Source organism: Eptatretus burgeri, chromosome 5 (genome assembly GCF_056783735.1).
Source record: "Eptatretus burgeri isolate ZD-2024b chromosome 5, Ebu_testis_v1, whole genome shotgun sequence".
Taxonomy (NCBI): domain Eukaryota; kingdom Metazoa; phylum Chordata; class Myxini; order Myxiniformes; family Myxinidae; genus Eptatretus; species Eptatretus burgeri.
In genome coordinates this window covers 101,477,647-101,498,646 of record NC_140965.1, presented here as the reverse complement: position 1 = coordinate 101,498,646, position 21,000 = coordinate 101,477,647, and the positions used below count along the sequence as shown (strand labels likewise).

The 21,000-nt window shown below is 44.5% G+C and overlaps 1 protein-coding gene across 1 annotated transcript in view; it reads left to right on the top strand.

Annotated features, from left to right (window-relative positions):
- Positions 1 to 19,860, top strand: part of LOC147027070 (uncharacterized) — a 207,244-nt gene extending 187,384 nt beyond the window's left edge. The window contains exons 9-13 of the mRNA XM_085883226.1: positions 15,208 to 15,258; positions 15,527 to 15,583; positions 17,243 to 17,294; positions 18,280 to 18,304; positions 18,756 to 19,860. Coding sequence (XP_085739352.1) covers positions 15,208 to 15,258; positions 15,527 to 15,583; positions 17,243 to 17,294; positions 18,280 to 18,304; positions 18,756 to 18,822 — 252 coding nt within the window. The 3' untranslated portion in view covers positions 18,823 to 19,860. The remainder of the gene's footprint in view (positions 1 to 15,207; positions 15,259 to 15,526; positions 15,584 to 17,242; positions 17,295 to 18,279; positions 18,305 to 18,755) is intronic.
- The last annotated feature ends 1,140 nt before the right edge of the window (positions 19,861 to 21,000 follow it).

Below are 21,000 nucleotides of genomic sequence, written 5' to 3'. Positions count from 1 at the left end.
TTGATGAAACTTGGTTATGTGTTCGATATCAATGTCTAGTTGTGTTTTCCTGGATAAGGGTGTGCTACGCCCATTGTGGGCGCAGCCGCGCCCAAAAAATAGCCATTTTTAGGGGGTAGTGGGATTAAAATCTATCTTCTCCTCGGGAATTGACTGAATGGAATGGGTTCTTCGGTATTTGAATCGCAAAATGAATTATCTAAAACTTGTCGTTCTCCGATTTTTCATTTTAGTCCCAAGGTCAAAGTCACAAGGTCAAAAACTTAGAAAATTGCGAATTTTGACATAAAAATCATACGACCGCCCAAACTTTGAGAGCTAGGATGACAATATTTTTTATGCATAATCTTGAGGTCATTCCTCACCTGAAGTCTTCAAACTATTTTCTCTATCTCGAACACCTTGCCCGTGGCGCCCCCTTCAAGTTTGTTTTTACGCTGATTTCATCAAAGTATGGATTATCCGAGGAGTGTGAAATGCCTTATAGCCTATATGACATTATATTGTTCCTGGAATGTTCCAGAGGAAGTTTTGCACCAAAGGTCATAATCATTGACCTTTGACCTTTAAAGGCCACAAAGGTCAAAATTTCAAAGTTGTGGGAATCAAACCGGGTTTTCAACCTTCTTCGACGAACTAACTCCAATAAGCTAAAGCATGTATCCTGTTTCCATATTTTAATGTCCACATTGTTTTGTGACCTTTAAAGGTTATGCAAAGGTCAAATTTTGAAAGTTGTTGAACGAAACCAGGTTTTCAACATTTTGCAGCTAATAACCTGTCACCTGTACCACATCATGTTGATCCTTTTTATCAATCAAAAAATCATGTTTTATTAATCATCATGTTGATCCTTGGTCAAAAATTATCACATTGTCTCATCCTTGACTTCTGAAACAATCTACATCATCAAATACCACTCGTGAACCATTGTCGTCTTCAGACTTGTGTTTTCTGTGTTTATGCTGGATGGGATCATCATTTTGTATGTGTGCATTACGTTCTTGTTTTAAATTATTGCTTTTGGTTCATGTTTCCATGAGTTTTGTGGTATTGGCATATTGAAATTTCTTCAGGTGTCAGTGGATTACTCTACATACCTTGCTGTGCCTTTTGTGTGTACAGCTGTTCTGACGTGAGTTGTTTTTCACATCGTGATAGGAGGTGACTCGTGCTGTTTCTACCTTGCAAAATATACACTTGTCCAATTGACTCAGTCCCACCATTTTATTAAAGCCATTGGTGTCATGTCCTTGGTCCTGGGCATTTACAATGATCCGTTCTCCGTTGCAATTGAGCTGACCTTATCTTAGCCATTCCAATTAGCCTTCATTGTCAATACCCAATCTATCCATTAATTTTTTTATGTATGACAGCTCTTTTGTCTTTCTCCCAGTTGTCATGATATACAGTGTCTTCAGAAAGTATTCACACCCCTCAACTTTTGTCATTTTGTTGTGTTTCAGCATGAATTTAAAATGCATTAAATAAAACTTTTTTGTCACCGATATACACAAAATAGCCCATCATGAAACAATATCCCCCTTCCGCCATGCGGCGGGGGATAAAAATGAAAACACGTTTTTAGAATTTTTTACAAATTAATCAAAAATGAAAAGCTGAAATGTCTGGCATCAATAATAATTCAACCCCTTTGCTATGGCACTCCAAATTGAGGTCAGGTGCATCCAATTTACTTTGATCATCCTTGAGATGTCTCTCCACCTTGAATGGAGTCTACCTGTGGCCAATTCAATTGATTGGACATGACTTAGAGAGAAGCACACCTTTCTATATAAGGTCCCACAGTTGACAGTGCATGTCAGAGCAGAAACTCAACCATGAAATCCAAGGAACTGTCTGTACAACTCTGAAATAGAATTGTGAAGAGGCATAGATCTGGGGAAGGGTATAAAACAATTTCTAGTGTTGAAAGTTCCCAAAAGCACAGTGAGCTCCATCATTAGGAAATGCAAAGAATATGGAACTACCCAGACTCTTCCTAGAGCTGGCTGTCTGACCAAACTGAGCAACTGGGAAAGAAGGACCTTGGTCAGGGAGGCGACCAAGAACCCAATGACAACTCTGACAGAACTACAGAGTTCCTTGGCTGAAATGGAAGAACCTGCCAGAAGGACAACAGTCTTTATGAGAGAGTGGCCAGATGGAAGCCACTTCTGAGAAAAAGGCACATGACAGCATGTCTGGAGTTTGCAAAAAGGCATGTGAAAGACCATGAGAGCTGTTTTAACACCACCCCTACCATGAAGCATGGTGGTGGCAGCATCATGCCATGGGATGCTTTTCAGTGGCAGTGACAGGGAGACTTGTAAGAATAGAGGATACAATGAATGGAGCCAATAACTGGCAAATCCTTGAGGAAAACCTGCTTCAGAGTGCAAAAGAACTTAGTCTTTGGCAAAGATTTATGTTATTACAGGACAATGATCTCAATCATACAGCCAAAGTAACACTGGAATAACTTCAAACCAAGAACGTGAGAGTCCTTGAGTGGACTACCCAAAGCCACAACTTCATTCCCTTTGAGAATCTGTGGAAAGACTTGAAGATATAACTTACTCTCTCTCATGCACAGACTTATCCCCTTTTGTCTTCGGTTGTCCTACCATTCCTCCTGCCCATGGTTCACTGAAGCTTGTGGTGAGGCAGTTGGCCTGACACAACTTGCATTTGCTTCATGGGAAGCAAACCCAGCTGAGGGTAATATCAGTTCCTTCCATAAAGCTCAGAACAAGTGTATGTCTACCCTCAGAAGAGCCAGAAAACAACATCTTTCTAATCTCAAGTCTGAACTTTCAAACCTCTCTCCCTCCTCCAAATCCCAGTGGCATCAAATCAAATCTGTTTCTGGTGTATGTTCCCCCTCCATCCCCTCCCTTACCTCAAATGGCTACACTGCTGACACCGCACGTGAAAAGGCTGAATGCCTAAACTCGGTGTTTGCATCTAAATATTGTGTCCGAAACCCATCACTTTCCACACCCACCTTACCCAGTCGCACCCAACTATTCCTGGACCCTGTGTCCTTTTCTTCTGACAAAGTGGAGAGTTTGCTGTGAAACCTCGACTCAGATTTTGCAACTGCTCCAGGCGGCATCAGCCCACGTGCCCTAAAAACCTGCTCCTCTGATCTTGCTCACCCTCTCTCTGTTCTATTCACCCTCTCATTTGCTCAAGGTCATCTGCCATCTGCTTGGAAATCAGTAAACATTACTGCCCTGCATAAAAAGGTGCAAAAACAGCACCCTGCAACTTCAGACCAATCAGCCTTCTCCCTATAATCAGCAAGGTTATGGAATCCGTCACCACTTCAGACATTGAATTCTTCCTCTTCTCCAATGGCTTGATCTCCAATTATCAATTTGGTTTCAGACCAGGTCACTCTACCCTTGATATGCTGCTTCTGCTCTCCCAACAATCGATCGAGGTACTCAATGCCAGACATGAAATCAGAGCCATATCCCGAGACATATTGCGTGCTTTTGCTCATGGTCTGGCACCATGCCCTGCTCATGAAACTCTCTTCTATGGTATCCAAAGCCATCTCCACTCATGGCTCGCAGACTTCCTCTTCTGTCACAGCCAATGTGTGGCCCGAAATAGAGTTCTCTCATCCCCTCTTCCTGTCCAGGCTGGAGTTCCTCAAGGCAGCGTTCTAGGCCCTGTTCTTTTCCTGGTTTTCATCAATGATCTCTCTGACTCTCTGGAAAATCCTCTTTATCTCATTGCAGATGACTCCACCTTCTGTCCTACTATCCGTCATCCCTCAGACCAGCAAGCAGCGGCTTCTTCGCTCTCTGCAGATCTGGACAAAATCACAAACTGGTCCAACACGTGGAACATGTCTTTCAATCCTGATAAATCCCACACTCTCACTATGTCTCTCCAAAAGGACCTTTTAGAACCCCCTCCCCCCCAATCTACTTTCTCAACAATCCTCTGGAAGAATACTTCAATTCAAGCTTCTGGGTCTCACTATCTGCCATGAGAACTATCTCACTTTCCTGGGAAAGCCAAATTTCCAAACTTGCCTCCAAAGCCAGTCGCCGACTGGGAATCCTCTGTCGTGCAAAGTCCTTCCTCGGCACACCTGAGCTCCTGACCACTTACAAAGCTTTCGTCTGCAGCCTGATGGAGTACTGCTCTCACCTCTGGGCTGGTGCTCCTGCCTCCCACCTTTCTTGGCTTCACAGTCTGGAAACCAAGGCATTTATGATCATTGGTATCTCCTGTGATGAGGCTGTGTCTTTGGGCCTCTCACTCTCTCACCGCAGGCAGATCAGTGGTCTTTCAGTCTTCTACCATCTCTTCTCTGGTCTCGCTCCCCCTGCTCTGTCTGTGACATGTTCCCACCATATTTCTGCAGAGTGCTCAAGGTCCACCAACAACCCCCTTTTTTATTATATTGTTGTGGTTACCAAATTCGCAAACCACCATTCAGGTCCCTTAGGTGAGGTATCTCGGCAAGTATATGTGTAGTTAGGCCCAAACCCGTTGTCTAGTGGGAATACATGTCATTTATGCGTGCTGCGACTCTTCAGGATAGCCGTTTTTCTTTTACTATCTTTATTTTGGACCAACCGCCATGATTACCACCACAACCACAACATCAACCACCAACCACAACGCCGCTTCACCACAACCGCCACGACCTTCACGTCACACTTCGCAACCGTCGCATCGCCACCGTTCTTGCCCCGCTGTGGGTACCGGTGTTGGACTCGTGCAGGGCACGCGCCGAACAGCGTGTACAAAATCACGGATTTTGTGCTTCAAAAACGGATCAAAAACGACACACGCCCACTTTTTGCCGTCCAATCGGTGAGCGAGGGGCGATTTGGCCCCGCCTCCAGGACGATCGATATATGCAAATTTGTGGATCAAAAAGCCTTCACGCCCACTTTTTCTCGGGCCAATGGGGAGCGAGGTGAAAGGTCAAAGGGAGGGGGTCAAAGGCGAAGCTCCGGGGGGATAAAAGGACCGTGTTCGTCAGTCAGGAGAGTAGAGTGGAGAGTCGGAAAGTCCAGAGGCGGAGAGTAGGAGAGTCGAGAGGCGGAGGGTGGAGAGTCGGAGAGTCGGAGAGTCCAGAGGCGGAGAGTAGGAGAGTCGGAAGCAGAGGGTCAAGACTTCGCGGGCGGTGGAGCTGCTCGTCGTGTGCGTTGGAGTCGGAACGGAGGGGACGAGCTGTGGAAAGGCGGCGACACCAGACGAGGGGGTGCTCGCGTCGTGCAGGGAGCTGCACCCGAGGGAGGCCGACAGCGCGACCTGGCCGAGGTGGAGACGCACACCAGGGATAATAAAGATCCTCTATACCCCGAGCATCAGCAACCCCCTCCTGTTTCCCCCCCGCGCTGAGATAGTGCGACCAAGGGGGCCCCTTTCCCACCCCCTACCAGACACTGCCCGCGAGGCCCGCGGGGTTGGGGCGCCATCGCCGCTCCGCGTCTCATCACCAGACGGGTAGGCGCGACCCGGTCTCGGCCTCAGGCCCGCCTCATCCTTGAGGGTATTCTTTCCTTGGTTTTGGGTATGTGTTGTCGGCGCCGTCTGTGAAGTAGAATTGTATAAGTGTTGCCGTGTGCTCGGTAGTCGGTATTAGCTCTGCATTGTGTTTTCGCTTTTACATTTGCTTTTTGTGTAAATTGCATTGTGTCTTTTCTGTGTGCATTTGGTGGAATTGTATATGTGTGCTTCCCGTGTGCCGCGAATAAATGTGCTTTTGTGTTGAACTGTTTCCCGCTTCGCTTCGTCATTTCTCCAATTGAATCCTCATCTTGCTTCACGTAAAGGGTTGGGAGTGGGCTGAATACGCCCGATAATTAATCGAACCGTCGAGGTCGACGATAACACCGCTCGGTTATTCTGATAGTACGGAACGGGTCGCTTAAGTGGCCCGTGTCCGAAGTCGACCTGCGGCGAGGTGCGATCGCCCGGTCTACCCTCCGCGTGGGTACTTAGGTAGGTCGAATTTGGCGAGCAACCCTATCCCACGCGGGGGCTGATTGGCTCGATCGCGGTGAGACCGAAAGGTCCACCCGTGACTGGTTCCCGGCGTTAGTCCGAGAGGGTCACGACTGGATTGTCCGTCCGGTGGGCGACGTGCCGCGATTCGAGTTACGTGGCCGTCAGCACGCCGGCGGGCGCGAAATCCGCAACAATATTTTTCCCATTTTAAATTCAGGCTGTAACACAACAAAATGTCACAAAAGTCAAGGGGTGTGAATATTTTCTGAAGTCACTGTATCTGTTGGTATTTTGTCTTGTGTTTTTCTTTTGTCTTTTTTGCAATCATTGGGGCTGCATTTGTTGCTGTTTTGGTTTGGTGCGTGACATCTTCTATTCACACCTGTTTTTGGAATTTTATGCAAGGTGAGTGGATATGTTTTCTGGTTTGTTGTATTCATGCTTGTATACAAATTTCATTCGATGGTCTGTTGAACTTTCAGATACTCTGCCAATTTTCATCATCACTCGATGTACTTAGTTGAGTTCAATCAAGCCGCCAACTCCTTCTTTCCTCGGCAGATACATTTTTTGGGATGCTTTGGTTTTTCATCGAACATTTTGTGGATAATGAAGAGTTTCCTTGTTCTGATATCTCGTTTTTTTATCTCTGCTTTGGCCAGTTTACTATCCCACAGCTTTATTGGAGCACTGGTATTGCTGGTTGGTTTATGGCTTTGATTTTGTTCCTTGGAGAGAGGTATGTTTTCAGATCAGCCTCGTTCTACGCAGGTATTCTTTGGGAATTGTTCTGTGCCTTTTCACGACAAATTTGGTGGCCCTCTTCTACTCGAAGGTATTTGTAAGATGCTTCATTGTCTAGCTCCTATATTGTTGTATTTAGGTCATTTTTATGTTGTCTATTTTTGTTTGTCTGCCTTACATGAATGTGTACTTGACACACTTATCCAGGCCACATTCCATTTGAATCTCATCAGAGAACCATTTCACTCATTTCAGTTGTTTTGCCAGTTTTTCATCGTTCAGTGCAAAGAGTTTTACATCATCTGTGTAAAGTAGATGTGTCACCGTTCTTGTTTCTTTGGATGTTCCTTTGTTGGTTGTTAGGGTGTGTCCATGTCCTTGCTCATTAATGAGGTTACTTAGTGGATTCAGTGCCAGGCAAAACTGGAGTGGGGGAAAGGCTCTTTCCTTGGAAGATCCCATGTCATATCTTCACTCCTGGTATTTCAATCTTTCCTTGTGAGTCAGATCAGGTACGGGAGCATGTGCCCGAGCAGCGCGTCGCTGCCTCCACTTTCCACCGGTACTCCAGGGGCCTCCGTTTGGCTATCCCCCTAGGCAGATGCCAGGCCCATCCCCATCTCCTTGAGATGCTGGTCAACCTGCTGCAACCATGAGGCACGTGGTCTGCTCTTGGCCTCCTCCACTCACGAGACTCCCTCGCTGAGAGAATCTGGTGAGCAGGATCAGCGTCAGGAAAATGAGCCACATGTCCATACAGCCGCAACTGACGCTCACGGACTATGCAGGTAACAAATCTCATCAGAGTCTCTCTCTGCAACCCCTCGTTGGACACAAAGTCCGACCAGCAATAGCCAAGGATTCTCCAAAGAGACCTGGAACCAAAGGAATTAAGTCTCCATCTCAGATCCTTGGTCAGAGTCCAAGTCTCGCATCCATAGAGCAAGACTGGAAGCACCAAGGACCTGAAGACTCGGACTTTCGTCCTCCCGCACAGGTACCGGCAGCACCACACCCCATGATCCGGTGAATCCATGACTCCCCAGGCCCGACCCAGACATATATTGACCTCTGACTCACAGCCAGCAGAGACATGAATATCACTGCCAAGGTAAGTGAATCTCTCCACGGCCTCAACATCCTCATCACAAACAGGCACAGACAGGACAGCAGCATCCAAGATGTCATTGAAAACCTGGATCTTAGTTTTGACCCAGGAAACCCGTAATCCCAGTGGCTCCGACTCCTCAATCAGCACCTCGAGGGCCCCCAAAAGGATATCTAAAGTCTCCGCAATGATAACTGCAGCATCTGCGAAATCAATGTCAGAGATCTTGACATTCCCAAACGATGCACCGCAGCTTGATCTCTCTAACAACCTCCCTAGAATCCAGTCCATACAAGTGCTGAAAAGTGTGGGCGCCAGAAAACACCCCTGACGAACTCCAGTAACAACTGGAAATAAGTCAGAGATGGTACCACCACATCTCACAGCACTCTCAATACCAGAGTAGAGTTCAGACATCAGATCGATCAGTTTTGGTGGCACCCCACGAAGACCAAGAATCCTCCACAGGACATCCCGATTCACTGAATTGAACGCTTTCCAGAGATCAACATAGGCTGCAAGCAGCTGCAACCTGCCGAAACTCTCGTCTGCGTTCGGTGAGGACCCAAAGAACAAGGATATGGTCAATCGTTGACCTCTTTGGTGTAAAGCCTGACTGCTATGGACGCTGGTGCTCAAGCAGATGGTGGCGAACCCTATCAAGAATTATCCGAGCAAAGACCTTGCCCGGCACTGAGAACAGCGTCACCCCTCGGTAGTTGTTGCAGTCTTGGCGATCACCCTTCCCTTTCCAGAGAGGGACAACAAAGCCCATCTTCCAATCAGTTGGGATGATGCCTGTGTTCCAGGCAGAGCACAGAACTGCATGCAACGACACGAGTGCAGCATTTCCACCAGCCTTGAGAAGTTCAGCATGGATGCCACTGGTCCCTGGAGCATTACCCAGTTTCAACCGGTTCACCGCAGCCTGTGTTTCCACAAGTGAAGGTGGACCACAGTTGATTGGAGGGTCAGCAACAGGGATTGTAACACCCCTGACATTCAACTCGACAGCTGCTGGATCAGCCTGGTACAACTGCTCAAAGTAACCGGCCCAGCGGGCCTTCACTTCGGACTCCTCTGTCAAGAGCCTGCCATCCTCTGCTCTAACTCCAGTGCACCGAGGGATGGGCTTGGATGAACACAATGCGCGAATTCCCCTGAAAGCAGGACGAGAATCACCTGTCCACAGGTGATGCTGTACCCCCTCACAGATTCCTCGCACATAGGCCTCTTTGTCCACCCTTAGCGCACGTACAGTTTTACACCTCAGCTCCCTAAACAGCTGAGCTCTGCCATTCAGCCTGGCCCTGCGACTCTGGTCAATGGTATCCAGTGTCCCTTGATAGACAAAATTCTTCTTTGCCCTTTGGTGAGTTCCAAGACATCCACCGGCAACATCAAGGACGGTGGTCTTGAAGGCACTCCACAACTCTTCAGGACCCCCCAAAGCACCCAGACACCCCAAATGTCCACTCAGCCTGTTCACAAACTCCTCAGCTACCCTCTCATCCTTGAGCTTGCCAACATCCAGCCTAGGCTGGGATGGTACCATTCTCCCAGATTTAAGGTGCAATTTCAGAGTTGCTACAACAAACCGGTGGTCACTATTGAGCAACTGAGCACTCCGGTAGACCCTACAGTTCTGCATCATCCTCCAACGACCATCGACGAGGACATGGTCAATCTCCTTTGCCACACTGCCAGCGTTGGAATGCCAAGTCCAGCGATGAGCTTGTGGGCGCTGAAACCATGAACCGGCTACCCTAAGTCCATGTCTTCTTGCAAAGTCAAGGAAGTTAGTGTTATTCTGGTTCGTAGTTCCTGACCCATGGGGACCAACACATGTCTCAAAACCATCCCTATCAGTTCCAGTCGATGCATTGAAATCCCCCAAGACTAGAAGTGTATCTCATCTGGGGCACTGATCAACTTCAGACTCAAGCGTGGCATAGAATGCATCCTTCACAGTGAGATCACTCGCCTCAGTCGGAGCATAAACAGAGACCAGGGAAATGACACCGAAGGAGTGACGAATCCTTTGTCTCATAATACGCTCGTTGACTAGTGTTGCCTCAATTATCATTGGGGTCAGCTTATTAGACACAGCTACAGCAACTCCTTGGGTATGGTAACTGTCAGTGCGACCAGACCAATAGTAGGTATAACCACCCACCATGATCTCACCGCAATCCGGTCTCCGAACCTCAGAGAGTGCTGCAATACCGATGTCCAAACACTTGAGCTCAGATAATAACCGAGACACGTGATCATCCTCTCTTAGGGATAGGACATTCCAGGCACCCACCCGAAGGGACCGCCTCAGGTTAACTCAAGGAGACTGCCGTCTGGTGGACGACACCTCAGCACCACTCCGACACACTCTCCCGCAATCTGACCCAGGAATGTTTCCCCGTGGTTTCCCTCCTATCGTCAAAGATTGGGGGTCCTGAAGGCTTTGCCCCAATCCCATCATCCGGTGAGCTGCCCTGTGAAGGGAAGCTGCACAGGAGGTACTCCCACGGAGTGGGTTTTCAGATTTTTTTGCGTTTTTGTGTTTTGCGGAATGAAGGATTTTACGGTGGCCGGAGTGCAAATCCTGCCACCAACCTCCTAATAAAAAGTAATCCAACTGCAAGAGGACATCTTCAGACACAGTGCTGCAGGATGAGTGTCAGATTCCATAGATCCATGGCTTTCTCATTCCGATTGATCATTTAGGAATTTATCTTGTACATTAGCAAGTACTTTTTCATCCATGAATGTGGGACACTGTCGCAAACTTTTTTGTAGTCTATCCAGGCTGTGGACAATTTGGTGCTTCTTGTATTGCAGTTTTTGAGTACGGCCCTGCTTTGTAGTAAGTGGTCTATTGTTCCACAGCTTCCTCTCTTCCATTCCTTCTGTTCTGCCTGTAGGCCTCTTTGTTGTGTTTGGTGGTGGTACATCGTTTCTGTGATGATTCCTGTTAAAAGTTTGTATGTTGTTGGTAGGCAGGTTATTGGCTGGTATTTGTGAGATTGTGGTGGGTTTTTCAGATTTTGGGGATGAAGACGGTGTTACCTTCTGTGAGCCATTCAACCATTTCCTGATCCCCTTGGATAAGTTCAATAAATGCTCGAGCGTAGTGAACATGGAGAGCATCAAATTTCTTAAGCTAGAAGTTTGGGATCCCATCTGGACCAGGGATTTTGAAGTTCGCTATCTTTGCAAGTTATTGTCTTGTCTTTTCTGCATCATTTATTACTGGGGGATTTCTTCGTGATGCTGCTTCTTCTCTTCCAGGTTTGGGACCCATTTCACCTCCTTATTGTGTTCTTTTTGATTTTCATAAATTCATTTCCAGAATTGTTAAAGTCCATCGTTTTCAGGAGGGGATGACACATTCTGCTTTCATTTCTCCAGTTCACGGTGGAATCTTTTCACGTTGTTTTCAAACATCTGACCTTGTTTCTCTGGTTGTTAGCTTCATCGTCGTTTTTTTTTTTTAAATTATCCTTGCTATCATTTCTATTTTGAGTTTGTTTTCAGTAACCATTACCTCTAGGTCTTTTTCTTCAATTACATATGTATTTTTTTTTATATTTTTTGGGATTCTTCTCTTTTGTTTTAGGCTTTGATTTCCTCTTTGGAATTGCTGAATCTGTCCTGTCTCCTTTCTGACCATCTCTCTCCATCTCTCAAGTCTTTGCTTCCATGGTGGTGCTTGGTTTTTATTTGTGGAACCTGTTCTGTTCTTGTGGTGTTTTGTTGTTACTTTTTGCTGAATTAGTGGTGCTGCTGAAAAATTCACTGTTTATTTCTTTCAGGTGGCCCGATTTTGGTAATACATGTTTAAAAGATTTGTTTGTTCTGCTGATTAGTGTTTTTGTGGATTTCTTATTATGTAGTCAAATTTGTCATGGTCTTTCTTCAGTTGGTGTCATTCTCACCTCCTCTGCCTTATAAGCCAGCACCTTAATCGGTCTCCTCCACCGCCCATTCTCCACGCTTCAAATGTAGAGCACGTTCTGCATCTGAGGACATCCTATCTCCCTTCAGCATTCCGTCTTTCATTGTGTTTTTGTTTCCTTTCCTGCTGAGGTGTTTCGTTTGAGATGGGCAGCATTGTTCTTGCTTTGCATTTGATGCATGGCTCTGCCACTTTTGGAGGAAGGTGTCACCATTTATGTTAGCAGGACAGAACCAGCTGCATGGTGTGTCTGCAGACTACACAAAGCTTTCTCTGTCGGGGGGCCTTTGACCCTTTGTTCAGAGTTGTTTTTTTCATGTTCTCCAACACACACGTCCCGTTGTGCATCAGGCATGGGGATTCTGTTGCACCACTCAAGGCCTCGCGAGAGCTCCTTCGGCGATTCTCACCATGCGCTATGTCCGCCACAATGGTCCCATTTACGCTTGCTTTCTTCCTGCTCCGGGTGCTGCCATATGTACCATTTTTCGTCACGACTGATATGGTAGCCTCGCCACTTCACTCAAGGCCGCATGTCCTGTTGCTATGATCCATGCGCATCTCTCTCACTTTATGCTCCATGTGGCGACATCTGTTTGAGCACTCCATGTCTCCATTTTGTGAGCGCGCCGTGGAGTTCCCATGTCAGCAGTTTGGCGCAGGCCTCCTCTCCATGTCACACCGCCTCGTGCTTTGTAACTTCACAATTCTATTGTCATCTCCTTCTTTACTGCCTCTGCTACCTTTTGAAATCTTGACTCTTTCCTCTTCAGAATGTAGGTACGTGAATCATCACAGGTGGGTTCATGCGGTGGAATCGTCGAGAAAAACAGGGAGGGAGAAACGAGGTGTCCTTGTTGCGCTGCCATTGTGTGTGTGTGTGTGTGTGTGTGTGTGTGTGTGTGTGTGTGTGTGTGTGTGTGTGTGTGTGTGTGTGTGTGTGTGTGTGTGTGTGTGTGTGTGTGTGTGTGTGTGGTGTGTTTAAATATATTTGAAGGAATAATGTTTCTGTCAAGTTCTAGTTCAGCGTTTCTCAACCTTTGATGGCCCATGGCCCCCCTACAGAGTTGCTGAACATTCGTGGTCCCCTGCCCTTCAATAAAAGATGCAGATTTCGTTTTATGAAATGTATTTACTCAGTCTTAAAAGATAAATCAAAGTAAACATTTGTCTAAGCAATACAATCAATGAGACACTTGCTGTTGGGCTTGTCTGACGAGGCCTCTTATGTCCGGCTCCGTCTTGGACACAGCAAGGCGAATATCGTTCCCAACGTCAAGACGGTTTCTGGACTTCGTTTTAATGGTCGCAAGGTCAGAAAATCCAGATTCGCAAAGATATGTTGTGGCGAATTGAATGAGCATTATGAATGCCTTCTTGCTGAGTAGTGGATACGTATCCTGAACAGACAACCAGAAGGTGGAGTGGTCTTCTTTGTTACTGAATACCAGCTTCATTGCTTTTCAAACCTTCAACTCTGCCAGCTCCTCTGCTTCGTCTTCAGTAGATTCAATTTTGGCGTTAAACGGGTCTTTGTGCCAAGGAACATCCAACGGTGCATCGTCGAAATACGATTTGAACTCAGCGGAGAGATTGTCGAGATGTCTGGTGAAGCAATCTTTGTTGCCGACGGGAAGCTCAATCCTCTGCGTCTGCAGGTGCTCGTCCAAGAAAGGAAACGAGGCTGTGGACCCGGCCTTGATTCATGCCTACCAGACTTCCATTCGAGCAGACAGTCCGGCAAGCTTGTCTTGAACGTCACTGACTGTCACATCACGGCCTTGCAAGGACTGGTTCATTTCGTTGAGTCGGCCGAATATATCGGCCAGGTAGGCGAGTATCATGATGAACTCTTCATTGTCGAAGTGGACATGGAGGTTGTTTTCGTTGTCTCGCAGGAAGATTTCCACCTCAACCCGGAGTTCATACAGCCGAGAGAGGCATTTCCCCATCGATAGCCAACGGACTTTGGTGTGGAACAGAAGTCCAACATGTTCCGCTCCCATTTCGTTGGCCAGGAGTTGGAACAGCCGATGATTTTTGGCCTTCGCACGAATGAAGTTGATCACTTTGACCGCGACGTCCATGACTTCCAGCAAACGAGGCAGAAGAGTCTTTGACGCAAGAGCGTATCAGTGTAGCGAACAGTGGGAGGACGTCACATGGGGCCATTCGTTCTTCACAAGTGTGACGAACCCTCCTCTGATGCCGACCATCGCTGGGGCACCATCAGTACAAATGTGCTTGAAATTCTGCCAACCGAGTCCATTAGCTTCAAAAGAAGAGTCCACAATAGCTTTGATATCTCTCGTTGTGGTTGGTAGGGTATTGCAGAACAAGAACTCTTCCTTCATCTTTCCCTTTCTCTCATAGCGAGCGAAGGCGATCAACTGGCTCTCCAGGGCAGTGTCAGTAGACTCGTCTAATTGAAGTCTAGCCTGGAGCGTGCTTTGTTTGATTTCGGAGCAAACTTGACGTCACACATCAGCAGCCATGTCGTCAATCCGTCGTCGGATCGTGTCATTAGAGAGCGAAACTTGCTGGATCTTCTTTTTCGCCTCTGGTCCGATCATCAATTCCACCATTTTCTTTGTACATGGCTTGATAAGGTCCTCAGCAATAGTGTGCGGCTTCTTGCACTTCGCAATTCGGTATGCCACTTCGTAGCTGGATTGAAGAGCAGGTTTTTCTTCTGGCCGGAATCCAAATTTTGGAAGTGTCGCGTCATGGTCATATCGTGATCGTTTCGCAGACAGAGCGTCGATGTTATCTTCCTTTCTTCCGGGATGCATCTTGTCGCGATGGTTTGAAAGTTTGGAAGGACGTAGTGACGCATTTGACATCACGACCGAGCAGTGCAGACATTGCGCGCAGTCCACGCCATCTCGACTGACATTCGTGAATCCAAACTTGACATAGCTGTCATTCCATTTTCGAACCTTCGACATCTGAGAAAAAAATTGAAAAAAACAAAATTCTAACGTTTTTGTAAACATTGGTTTACTATGAATGTTCTGTGGGCTCTGCCTTCTCTTTTAAAATCGTGGTTAAACTCATCTACCCTTTTTACTTTGACACTATGACCAGAGACTCGTCACCTTAATTGTACATTACAAGCTTCTGCATTCTGAATCGCAGTTTTTCGGCGTCCGCTCATGGCCCCCCGGTCGAAGGCCGATGGCCCCCTTGGTGGGCCACGGGCCCCCGGTTGAGAAACGCTGTTCTGGTTCATCTATTGATGAAATAATTTATCATCTGTAGAGGCCTAACTCCGAGTATGGACCGGTCTATATATCTTGTACACCCTGTAGTGTTCACCCTATACTCTACATTATCTGTTTGTTGTGGGTAAGAAAACTCATAGATCTTGATGTGGAGTCGGTTTTTGATCATGATGACGGCTCTTCCTTTCATTCAGATTCTCATGGCTGCACCAGTTCCATTGACTGCTGATGAGGATAAAGTTAAGGTGAGTAGGATTTAAAAAAAATTGTTAACCACAGTGTTGGTAAAGATTCATTCACAATCCAGTTGGTCACTTTTGATTCACTTTTGATGATGAAAATACAGTGTGAGCTTGGGAAGCAGTTATCCCTCATCGTGAACCTTTGGGTTTTCCAGAGCAATCATTGAACTATTTTACATACAAACCTGTGATTATGACCTCAGGTGTTGCTTCACAACCACACATCGATTACAGGATTGTTGGAATTATATAAATTCATATTTTCTTCCAGAAATTTCCAAAGCATTCAATCAACCTGGATAAAGCCATCAATGAGGTTCTTTCAGAGGTAAGTTTAATGTGGTCACTATTTGTTCACCTTTCTCGAAGTGTGAATGCCGATTGGTCGTTACATAATGAGATGGCCATTATGGTTCTTTATCAGACAACACTGCTTGTGGTTTTGAACAGAAGGCCAAAGTAGATTTGTTTTGCTGATAAACCGTGAAGGCACAATCACTGGATCGACCTTGGTTTATCCTATCCTTATTTGAATTGTAATATTCCTTGCTACTTCTCCAATGACAGACAGGACATTGTGAAGCAGGAAAATCCTGTTCGTTGGTCTCAAACAATGTCCAATAGCAGGTGGCACATGGTTCATTGTACCATATAAGTGAATGGGGTTTGTATTTGAGAGTCATTTGGCCTCTTTGGTACTCCCATTTTAGCACATACAGTGCTGTTGATGTTGGGATTCCAGGTTCAAATCCCAAAATTCACTCTGATGGCATTACTGCAGTCTATGGCAGGAACTCCCTTCCCCATAGCCCTTGCATTACCCCAGGAAATGTTTCGAGATCAGCATCCCTCTCCACAACAGTTCTTCTTCTGTGCATGGTATGTCACCTTCCAGTGAACAGTAATATCCTTCACAGCCAACATACACTCTCTGTTTACCCTCCCCCCCCCCATCCCAGCTCTCTTTGTGAGATTTATTCTCAGGCAACTTCAACTGCAAACATCCCAGCCAGTTTGGAGTTTGTCCTCAAACCATTGGCCACAGTGTTTTATCCTGAAATGTCCTGAAAACCCCAACTGTTGGATTTCCAAATCATATCATCTTCTGACATCCAACTGTGTTATGTTTGATTTTGTTTAAGTTACCCTCAAATCTTTTCTGTTCTTCCTGAGCTCATATTATCTTGAAAGTCTGTTTTTCTGACTGTCTTAAAGGGAACCACTGAAGGGGTGTCACATCTGGCAGTTTCATCAGCCAAATTGATTTGACAGAATGGCACAGACGGAGCACACTTGTCTTTTGTGCTGTCATCTTTTGATTGCACTGGGGTTGATTCCAAACCTGACAATAAACGGTATGATTGATGCTTTGCAGACAGGTCGTTGCATAGATGAGTGCACCATCCCTCAAATTGATGTTTAAGCTGGGGACCTACCAGTGTGTGCTCTTTCATGTAAAACATCCCAAAGCATTAAAACTTAGAGTTGGCGATTGTCTCTGGCTTCCTCTCGACTTGATTTCCATATGTCATCATATCTTCGTCCCCTAAGTGTCTTCATTCCAATCAGGTATTTCCATGCACCAGACACTTCTGGTATGTCACCATCACTGTTCATCCCTCCTTTTTGCCTGGTGTCTCATCCCTCCCCTGCCTGTTACAGAGTTAATTCATACTACCCTGTCAATTGAATTTGTCATTATTCTTGTCACGTCCTTGTTATAACGAGAATTTATTATACAAACGATTATAGTTTACATACGAAGTATTTGCAACTTCGAAATATTGGTGAACAAAAAGCTTTGTTTACTAAATTTCACAAAATATCTTAAAATGTCACTAACAATTCCCAGATCAAGTGGCCTTAATAAATACGTCTCCTTTAAAATTGAAAACTCTGTTGTCGGGTTTATAATAATCACATAATAACTGTAAATTCAATGAATTTATTCCGTTGTGCAAAGATTTTGTGGTTGCTTATGTTGCAGTTCTGTGAAGATCGTGACATCAAGGATGGTGACATCAAGGATGGAACTGAGGGTAAGGCACCATGTCTGTCTACTTGTGTCTGTCTGTTTCATGACTTTTGCAAAAGCACATGTACCTTGACCAAAAGTGTTGGAGCAACAAGGGAATATGCAAGGCTTTTTAATGGGACACTATCTCAAACACACCACTTATTCTTTCCTCTTTTCTTCACATTCTCTTCACATGTGCAACCAACTTCCACATTCTCTTCAATGTCATTCTTCTGTCCAGATTTTCAAGACAGCTGTTAACCACCATTTCAGATCATCCCAAATCCCAAATTACGATATTTTATATGTCAAAAATTCTTTTTTCCACTTTTTTCCTAATTCTTGTCAAAAATAGCAGCATCTACAAAGGCACCACTCCTTGTGCCAACTCAGATCCAATCAAATTATGTTGCAGTGCAGTAATTTGGGTTGTTGTTGAAACCTTAAACTATATTCACACAAATAATCCATAATAACTCATGTATTAATTCCCAATAATTTTGATCCGTATTCAGGTGTTTTGCGTTGACAAGATCATAAATGATATGGGCCAAGCCAGAAGCAGTAAATTTATTATTTATGTGTTAGGCAGTGCACCATCACGTGACTGCTGTGAGAATGAGAAATTGCTGCAAACAATGCTACAAACAATTTATCAATTCAAATTTCCTCATTATCTCAGGCAATCCCCCACGAAGCTTAATAGTGAGAACAAAACAAAAGTGCTGAGTGATTCACACATCATTACTTTCAGTACATCACACAGCCTTGATCAGTGAGCTCCAGAGATTGCTCGTATTATCTTGTGAAGCTGGAATGTGAATTTTCCAACTTGGTGTTAACAAGAGGAATTTCAATCCAGAATGTTTTTCTCCAAAAATACACAATCAGGACACAAAGCTAAGCTAAATGAACTTTTCTCGTGAGTAAACGTGAAATCGAACAATAATTAAGCAGGACACAGGATGAGGGCTTTTGTTTTACTTATTGAAGTTTTTCTCCTGCAGATGGAAGATTCAAAAAGATGAAGAGGTAAGTTACCCAGTCAGCATGAATATGTTATCCAAGTGGTGGTTAAACATCAACCGATTTGTTCATCCAACAGTAACTTTGTCGTTGGCACCATGTCTGTGACTGAACAGGGTTATTATCAACAGATTGTACAAGTTTGGCCCCAGTTTGCAAGTAATTTAATGAAGTACAAGTTGTTTGAATGTCCAACGTCACATCGATCTTCAACCAAATTCCATTTGGGATTACCTGTTGGTTGATATAAAATTGCTATTGTGCTCACCTGCCCTTGCTGGCTGGTGAATTCCAAGCACAATAAAATACATTTATTAAACTGTAACAACTACTTTGTGAAATAGGGATTAAGAACCACAAGAAATGTTAAGCATCGACTTACTTGGATAACCGATCACCTCTATTTCCCAAATGGTAACTTATTTGTTTTATTACATCAACAACTTTCTATTTACAGAACTCTGTCCAATGTGTACCAAAAGCTGCTGCGTTCCTGTTGCAGAGGTCCTCGTGGAAGCGACTAGGCAAACAGGGAGAAGGTTCCATATTACCGAATGAAGTGGAAGCATAATCATAGTTTAGAATCTTTCACAGCTGGTTTTATTATTAGCCCGTCCACCGTGCAGAGGAAGAGGGCGTTTTGCTTCAAATCAAAATCATAATCTTACAGAAACATAATGATTGCTTAGAATATTTCACAGCTGGGTTTATTATTAGCCCATCCATCATGCAGAGGAAGAGGGCGTTTTGCTTCAAATCAAAATCATAATCTTACAGAAACATAATCATTGCTTAGAATATTTCACAGCTGGGTTTATTATTAGCCCATCCACCATGCAGAGGAAGAGGGCGTTTTGCTTCAAATCAAAATCATAATCTTACAGAAACATAATCATTGCTTAGAATATTTCACAGCTGGGTTTATTATTAGCCTGTCCACCGTGCAGAGGAAGAGGGTGTTTTGCTTCAAATCAAAATCATAATCTTACAGAAACATAATCATTGCTTAGAATATTTCACAGCTGGGTTTATTATTAGCCCGTCCACCATGCAGAGGAAGAGGGTGTTTTGCTTGAAATCAAAATCATAATCTTACAGAAACATAATCATTGCTTATAATATTTCACAGCTGGGTTTATTATTGGCCCGTCCACCGTGCAGAGGAAGACGGGGTTTTGCTTAAAACCGAAATAATACTTTTACAGAAACATAATCATTACTTAGAATATTTCATAGCTGGGTTTATTATTAAATTCTGCAATATCATTCATTAGTATCCACAGATTAATTCATTATTATTCATAATACCGATGGAATGGGAGATAAACTCATTAACATTCTCTAATTAGGATCTTATCACACATACTGTTCTCATGCTGTGCTGTTGGGTTTTTTTGTGGCAGGTATATCGATGATTATCAATTTAAATCTACATAAATGCTACATGCTGTGTTATTACAATCATACATCCTTCAACAATATAAAAATAATGCATTGTCAAATCAATTTTTTTTATAAATGTTTCCATTGAAGATTATCAATAAAACACAAATTACTTTGAAGCTTTGTCTCAATTAATTATCATAAATTATACAATTGATCAATGAATTATCAGAGGTTACAGGAAAGTGTTTCAGTGGTGAGGCAGAGATTTGAAATTAAACGAAGATTCTGGACAAGTTTATTGTCATTGGTTGTGCAGTTTTATGGGGTGAGAAATGTGTTCACCTCGTGATGAAGAAGTGGAATTATATTTTGTGCCGAAGTTTCAAACTGAGCCGATTGTAACTCCATCGGCACATTGAGGTAGTAATCGTGTAAGAGAGAGGATGGGGGGTGGTAAGAGAAGGGATAGTCAAGTGCTTGTCCTGAAAAATGGCAATGAGAAGATAAGTCATAATGCAGACCAATTACCATCGAGTAAGGTACATTGTGCTCTAAATGTTGTGAATACGCACCTGTCCCGTCCACCTCATCGGGTAAGCATTGCATTTTTATGGGAAATCATCATCAGAGAAGGAATCAAGAACTTCTGTTAATACTTTATTGATGAGCTATAACTGTGAACACAAATGTGATATCTTATCCAAACTTATTCGCCGTGTTGCTTCCATGAACTGTTATTGTCCAATCAACCCGCCAAAATGATAAGATACTACTTGTAATGATGTACTCCTTGTAATGATCCCCCATATCTCATCCTGCCACAAAGGAAAATGCATTCAAATCAATTCACAATAACAACATGAAGAAAACAAATAATATGCTTATTGATAGCATGGGTTCCCTTCTCCCATCTGGAGCAGAAAAAAGGAAAGGTTTTCCGTGGATTTCAACAAATACTCCTCATAAAAGAAACCGTTTTTTTTCAATCAAGTTTTTCTACCCTTCTTCCCACCAATGGTACACTGAATCTTGTGGTGAGGCAGTTGCTCCGAAACAACTTGCATTCTCTTCCTGGAAGGCAAATCCCACTGAGGGCAGTCTCAGTGCATTACAAAAAGGCTACAACAAGTGTGTCCACTCTCAGGAGAGCCAGAAAACAACATCTGTCCAACCTCAAGAATGAACTTTCAAACTTGTCTCCTCCTCTAAATCCCGGTGACACCTTGTTAAGTCTATATTTGGTCTATACTCCCTGTCCTTCTCTTTAAATGGCACCACAGCCGACTCCACTCGTGACAACACTGAATGCCTCAATT